This window comes from Nansenia antarctica, assembly GCF_963989245.1.
Source record: "Nansenia antarctica genome assembly, chromosome: 6".
Classification (NCBI taxonomy): Eukaryota; Metazoa; Chordata; class Actinopteri; order Argentiniformes; family Microstomatidae; genus Nansenia; species Nansenia antarctica.
The window spans coordinates 68,513,333-68,520,832 of record NC_137676.1 but is presented as its reverse complement, the minus strand read 5'-3'; the positions used below and the strand labels follow the sequence as shown (position 1 = coordinate 68,520,832).

The following is a 7,500-nucleotide window of genomic DNA, read 5'->3' as shown; positions in this document are numbered from 1 at the left end:
CCGCGTCAGGAAGCCCAGGTCGGTGGTGTCGTCCAGGGAGCAGGAGGACGTGTCCACGTGGACGTACGGGTTCAACTCCGCCACCCGGGGGTGGACCGCCTCCACCCTGAGAGAGAGAGGGAGGGAGGGAGGGAGGGAGGGAGAGAGGGAGGGAAGGAAGGAGGGAGGGGGAGAGAGAGAGAGAAGAAAAAGACATTTCAAATGTTCACTTATTCCAGTGAACCTATTTACTACTATACACAGTGGTACAGTGGCTACTAAAGTAGAGGGACTATGCATGAAAAAAGAGTTGTAATTTCTGAACGGTGAAACCAATATGTACACAAACACCTTCCAATAAAAGATGAGAATCTCTCATTTCATCTCATAATAATAATAATAATAATAATATCTTAGATTTATATAGCGCCTTTCTCAAACCCAAGGACGCTTACCGTATTTTCCGCACTATAAGGCGCACTTAAAAGCCTTTAATTTTCAAAAAAACCGACAGTGCGCCTTATAACCCGGAGCGCCTTATATATGGATCAATTTGTTAATTGGTTGATCCATACTGGTTGTACACGGCGCTCAAGGCGCTCTGTCAAAATGTTTCAGTACGACTGGTAAACTACAAAGGCGCACCGCTTGCAGCATTACGGTAATCAGTAAACACCGGTAGTCAGTCCCACACCACTTGTGTGTGTATAAAGACCCCAAGTAAAGAAGACTAAACAGAGTTTCCGAGGGAACAAAGCGAGATGGCCACAGTTAGACACAGTTAGAGGACAAACTCCAACAGTGGGTTGTTGAACAGAGAGCCGCAAGTAGAAGCGTCTCTACAGTCACTATTCGAATGAAGGCAACAGCGCTCGCACGGGACATGAACATCGATGAATTTCGAGGCGGTCCTTCTATTATAATACTTCTACTATTCTTGGTGCTTTCAACTTGAAGTTTTAGTACCCACTCGATATAATAAACAACAGTTTAACGATCACTAAACACTTATAATTTGTGTATTGGATTCATTATTCTCGTTTGCCGGAGGCTACCGGTAAGGGAGGGTTGATTTGTAAACATACTTTCGTTTTAGCTCGTGTTCAAAAGCAAGAACTGTGTGTTCATCTAGTTATGTGTAGTTATGTGTTTTTAGCATGTCGATGTTCTCCCAGTATGTTGTCATGTTATTAAAATACAGTTTAGACCTTCGTAGCGATGTGTTTTGTTAGCAGTGTTCGTAGCTGTGGCTGCATTCAGAGCCACTTTTCTCCCATTCAGTGTTTGAGGTGAACCAACATTCAAATACGCCTGTCGTGTTCAATCTTTCTCTGATTTGAATGTATGACACATCATTTGAAAGCTTACAATCTGTAGTTTAAGCATGTGTAAAAACTGAAAAATTACGTTGCACATTTCACCAGAAGCTGTCACATATTGGTTGTTGGTTATAATTGTATAGCCTATTGGTTGTTTTGCTCTGTTTGTAGTCTACTTGATGTATTTTTATCAGCTGTTAAATCACCACAGCGGTTAATCCACTACTAGAGATAATAGCAGATTGAAAATGCTTGTAGCCAACTACTCTATATCTCGTGGTCGCAGCTATTGCGAATTGCTATTCACGCGAGTCAGCTGTGAATCACCGCAGGTCCTTGACGCTTGTTGCAAAAATGGATGACGAACGGCTGATACTTGAGGTGGAAAAATATATTTTTTTGACAGTGGAGCAGGTAGAACGTTGACGGTGACAACGCTCAGGTGGAGCATGGACAACATATATAATCCGGTGCGCCCTGTATATGAAAACAGTTCAAAAATAGGCCATTCATTGAAGGTGCGCCTTATAATCCGGTGCGCCCTGTATATGAAAACAGTTCTAAAATAGGCCATTCATTGAAGGTGCGCCTTATAATCCGGTGCGCCTTATAGTGCGGAAAATACGGTCATCTCATAATTAGAATCACACAGCGCGTGGAGTCACACAGCGCGTGGAGTCACACAGCGCGTGGAGTCACACAGCGCGCTGCGTGTTGGAGGTGTGTTCAGCGGCACCTACCTCATCCTCTGGCTCAGGACGTCCTCTTGGTGGATGAAGAAGTTACACCCCAGGTCCCCGGTCTCACACTGCTTCGTGTCATGTAGGGTCACAGTCTACACACACACACACACACAGAGTGGTGTGCTTAGTGCATTTCTCGGTTTCGAAAGATGTGGTCTCACACACACACACACACACACACACACACACACACACACACACACACACACACACACACCAACTAGAAGGCTCACCTTGACCCCTGCTAGGACGATGTTCTTAGCTGTGAAACACAGAGACATTGATCAGAGAGACAGACTCCCACCGGCTCTGACATGATGCACGGTCACCATGCCAACCAATTGTAATGTTATGCTGTGAAATGACATCTCATGTAATGTAATATCATGTACAGTTTACACTGTGTTACGTAATGCCATGTAATGATGTGTGCTGTCATGTCATGTTATGTTGCGAGATGTCAGGTGTTGTTGTAGTCATCGTTGTTGTTGTTGACCAGATTCCCACCACCTACCTATCTCCACTCCCAGTCCTCCCAGTCCACTGAGGAACACTGAAGACTGGGCCATCTGCTGCATAGCACTGTCTCCCAGTACATACCGCTGGCGGCTGCAGAGAGAGAGAGAGAGAGAGAGAGAGAGAGAGAGAGAGAGAGAGAGAGAGAGAGAGAGAGAGAGAGAGAGAGAGAGAGAGAGAGAGAGAGCAGATGAGTCAGAAATACTGTAGCATTTATCAGTATAGAAAAGACCGGTTTTATGATATGAACTATTACTCTGTGGTTATGTTACTAAGCAACAAAGCAGTGAGTGACAGGCAGGAGGTGAGGTTACAGGGAACTCACCTGTACAGTGAGTCGTCAATCTCCATGGAGACCGCAGCCATGTCGGGAGGGGAAGAGGGGGGGGAAACTCACTGATCCAAGGAACGACTGTATCTATGGAGAGAAATATGCAGGAGGAGATTAGATTACATTAGATTAGATTAGATTCAACCTTTTTGTCATTGCACAGAGTACAAGAAAATATATTTTTTGCTCGAGGCACAGGGTCAGCCATAGTCAGCGCCCCTGGAGCAATTAGGGTTTATGTGCCTTGCTCAAGGGCACAACGGCAGATATGACACCAGCAAGCCTCCAGGCAGTCACCAGCTCCCTCATGTCATACAGCTCCCTCCTGAGGCGGGGAACGAACCAGCGACCTTCCGACTGCCAGCCGGCCTCTCCAACCTCTAGGCTACCTGCTGCTGCCCCAGGTGTATGACACAGGGACTTCTGAGGACCTCATGCTTCTGAATACTGTTTACCAGGGAGTAACCAGGGAAGCCAAGCAGCATCACACCGGACCCAACTAACCAGAATCTTAAAAGAGATAGTTCACCCCCAGATGTTTCCTTAGGTGGGGTACAGAGACCCATAAATCCACATTCAGGGTTGCCATGCCTACTGTAACATTTAGGCTACTATTGTAAAGACAAGATACATATTAAGAAAACGGAGCCCACCCCACCTAGGCCTTAATGGTACAGGAAACACTGGCTGTCAAAGTGTGGAATCAGGCATAGAAATAGAAGGAGCGGAACTGATATAATCCCTCAGAAGAAAACGGCAATTTTGTCTAGCATGTCCAATCTAACCCATTCTATTTCTACGGTTAGGCTACTGCTGGGCTGGGAGGGAAAGGTACCACTGCTCCGAGGCCCTGGGGACTATATCCTTGCATTAAAGGCGATGAAGGCAGAGCACAGCCGGATGTAATGACACAGCAGACTGACTCGTATACAGGCGTGTACACAATACACATGACATGGCAACACACACACACACACACAGACACACACACAGAGACACAGACACAGACACAGACACACACACACACACACACACACACACACACACACACACACACACACAGAGATTCGTACCTGCAGCTCACGCTTATAAAGTTAGACACTTGTGCAAAAGGTTGTCAGGTTGTTTCTCCAACCTGTAGAACCAGAACAGGCTTGTTGCTCTTTGGGACGAGCTGATCTGTGATCTGTGATCAGTATCTGCTCATGCACTGACTATCATGCCAAATGCATGCTTAGCTTAGCTACGTAGATAGGCTCTGCTTCCTGGTCCCAATCTCTGTTATTCACATCTGATACATCCTTAAGCTAGCTAGCTAGTTAGTGTAACCTTCAATGTCATGTTTAAACATGTATCTTAGCAACCTCTCAGAGGCCTGTCTGTCTGGGCTGGCTGTGTGTCTGTCTGCTGAGACTGCTTACTCATACAGCTAGCCGTTGGCTAGGCTAGCTGGCTAGCTGCTACTGTTGCCCCGGTTACCGGTCTTGTGCTCAAAATAACCCTCCACAAACTTTATTAAAAGCGATGACGTATCGACCACAAGTGCCCATATGATAGCAGAGGTGGTCGTGCGTGATCGTATGGACCGTAAAATAACTAAAACTGAGCAATTTGTGTGTTTAAAACGAATCTGAAACTGGTGTTACCTGTCAGTGTGCACAAGATAGTGTTGGGTTGTTGAAGCTAATGAACTGGCTGTGATTGGTTAAAAACGTCGAGCTGTTCCCGGCTGTGATTGGTTAAAAAACATCGAGCTGTTCCGGGTTACCCTCGTCACATGACGAGGTTGGTAAAAAAAATAATAAAGTGCCACAACAATTTATATTTAACAATTTAACCATTTATATTTAACAATTTAACAATTTATATTTAACAATTTGACAATTTAGATTTAACAATTTAATAATTTAGATTTAACAATTTAGTAGGGGGATTAATCAATAACAATATATATAACCTCTGGATTAATGCTAACCACTTTTGTTGTATTTTGTCATTATATCTACTTATATATAAACTTTTAGATCAGTGGTTCCAATGTGTTCATCGATGACCAATAAGCTTTTTCATGAAAGGATATCAAACACAATTTGTGTACCATGTATGTCTGTGAATGCATACAGTGTGGTATTCAAGCTGCAAATATGTGGGTGGTTTGAGGGCAGTCAAAAAACATATTCTCAGTACTGAAAAGGCTATCGCTTACCTCTTGTGCTGTATGCAGTTTTATGCAGAGATCATCTGACAGAACAGCACTGCATTCACTAGCATTCACCAGTTTCAAAGTGCACGTTTATATTATGTGACCATCTAACACAATCAACAAGGTAGACAATTCATTTGACGTGTGCATGTTTCATAAATACTTGTAGGGTCATTGAACATTCTGGCCAAGACTATACCGTAAGAGAGACCCACACTGTTCAAACAGACAAAGTTCGTCTGCCTAGTAAAACATTGACAACAGACAGACGCATTGAAGGGTGGAGGGGGGTATTTGTGCGGGCCACAGTTATTATTTTCAACACTCTAGGTTACTTATAAAGCAAAGCAGGATCAAACTTGATTTGTGTGTGTGTATATGTGTGTGTCCGTGCGTGCGTGCGTGCGTCGGTGCGTGTGTGCGTGCCTGTGTGTACAGACAGTAGCCTACAGTAGTATCATTATCATTACCATACCATGATTATCATTATCATTATCAATGCAGCTCATTGACTCACAATTGACTTTTGGTGAAAAGTGCTATTGTTTTTCTTTTAATGGTGCTTTTCCACTACAGGGCCAGCCCGGGTCAGCCCGGGTCAGCCCGGTTTATTATCCTTTTTCAACAACTGCAGGATAATCACTTATCTACAACCTCTTTCAACCCTCCCTCCATCCATATTGGTCAAAGGCAACCCCCCCCACCCCCACCCCCCTCCTGTTACCTCCCCCCGGCCCCCTGAGCCTCAGCCAAAAACCCCAACCGTATACACTTTCACACACCGGGAGAACGGCGCTCAAGTTCGAAGTCCCTGCCTTCTAACCGAGTTCAGTGCGTCCCGTTCCTGCCAGCGGACTTGTCCTCTTCTCTGCGATGTGGTGCAGGTGTGTGTGTGTGTGTGTGTGTGTGTGTGTGTGTGTGTGTGTGTGTGTGTTAAACATGAGGTGGCACAAACAGGTGGAGAGGATTGTAAGGAGGTCCACCCTGAAGGTTAGACCCTCTTAGAGACCCTCTCTCTCTCTCTCTCCCTCTCCCTCTCCCTCTCTCTCTCTCTCTCTCTCTCTCTCTCTCTCTCTCTCTCTCTCTCTCTCTCTCTCTCTCTCTCTCTCCCTCTTCCTCTCTCTCTCTAGCAGTCGCGTGGCTCTGCGTCGCCTTCAGCGGATCGCCGTCGCTCCGTTGAACGTTACCGGGGGCCTGACGGGCGCAGCGCAGAGAGAGATGTCCACCCTGCCGCGGGTGTATGTCACCCGACAGATCCCACCGGATGGGTTGAAGATTCTCCGGGAGTCAGGACAGTGAGTGTCTGAATATCAAACACAATAATTGCCATATACAGTATATGTTCTGAAATTAAATGTAGCCTAATTATTAATCTATTCAAGTACTTTTCATTAGTTTAGCCTATATGCAGGGAGGGGTCTATACCATTTTTGGGCATGATGTTTTTAAGCACCATTGGATTTGTGTGCAAACCTGATAGATTCCGATAGAACCCGTTCTAATGCAAACTCCTGTAAATGTTGACGTTTGGGAGAAGGTTCATCATTGACTTTGGGAAACAGGGTTGCCAATGTTTGCCTTGACCAGATAAGAAGGGTTCCCCCCCTACCGTCACTGTACTCTACACTCCCCCCCCCCCCCCCTCCCTCTCTCACCTGTATCAGCTTCCACTGTTATATAAATGGTAAATGGACTGCACTTATATAGCACCTTATTCCAAAGCGCTTTACATATACATATACATTGCCTCTCATATACCCATGCACACACACATTCACGGCAAGTTACCATGGAAGGGGCGTGCATTCATTGGGAGCAATTTGGGGTTCAGTGTCTTGCCGAGGGATCGAACCACCGACCTTGCGATCATTAGACGCCGGCTCTATCTCCTGAGCCACAGCCTCAACCACTGTTGGTGATGTCTATACTCAAACTGTCCTTTGGGTTTCTGTTGTATTGAACTGTGTGAAAGACATCTATTAGCTAAATGTGAAATGTTGATTTTTCCAGGGTACAGTTTGAGCTGTGGGACTCCGACGACCTCTCCGTGCCCCGGAAGGAGTTGCTCCAAAAGGTCAAAGGGGTCGACGGCCTGCTCTGCGTGCTGACGGAGAAGATCGATGCCGAGCTATTGGACGCCGCAGGTCAGTTGACTGTCCATACGCATTTGCCATTGGCTAATGACAGACAGCCAGGACGTTTATTCACAATATGTGATTTGTGTGTGTGTGTGTGTGTGTGTGTGTGTGCATGTATTTGTGTGTGTGTGTGTGTGTGTGTGTGTGCATGTGTGTGTGTGTGTGTGTGTATGTATGTGTGTGTGTGTGTGCATGTGTGTGTGTGTGTGTGTGTGTATTTGTGTGTGTGTGTATTTGTGTGTGTGTGTATGTGTGTGTGTGTGTGTGTGTG

At 45.6% G+C, this 7,500-nt stretch overlaps 2 protein-coding genes across 3 annotated transcripts in view; one reads left to right on the top strand and one right to left on the bottom strand.

Moving 5' to 3' along the window:
- uba6 (ubiquitin like modifier activating enzyme 6) overlaps positions 1-2,619 on the bottom strand; it is a gene marked incomplete at its 5' end in the record, with an annotated part of 19,778 nt that extends 17,159 nt beyond the window's left edge. The window contains 4 exons of the mRNA XM_080534814.1: positions 1-106; positions 2,039-2,133; positions 2,275-2,303; positions 2,556-2,619. The exon at positions 1-106 is cut by the window's left edge and continues 87 nt beyond it. Coding sequence (XP_080390940.1) covers positions 1-106; positions 2,039-2,133; positions 2,275-2,303; positions 2,556-2,619 — 294 coding nt within the window. The remainder of the gene's footprint in view (positions 107-2,038; positions 2,134-2,274; positions 2,304-2,555) is intronic.
- A 3,229-nt stretch (positions 2,620-5,848) lies between these two features.
- Positions 5,849-7,500, top strand: part of grhprb (glyoxylate reductase/hydroxypyruvate reductase b) — a 7,053-nt gene continuing 5,401 nt past the window's right edge. Inside the window, exons 1-3 of one of the 2 annotated variants that reach the window (XM_080534080.1) lie at positions 5,849-5,975; positions 6,222-6,386; positions 7,102-7,235. In XM_080534080.1, the coding sequence (XP_080390206.1) occupies positions 5,965-5,975; positions 6,222-6,386; positions 7,102-7,235 (310 nt within the window). In that variant the 5' untranslated portion in view covers positions 5,849-5,964. The remainder of the gene's footprint in view (positions 5,976-6,221; positions 6,387-7,101; positions 7,236-7,500) is intronic. The other variant, XM_080534081.1, reaches the window with a different exon arrangement.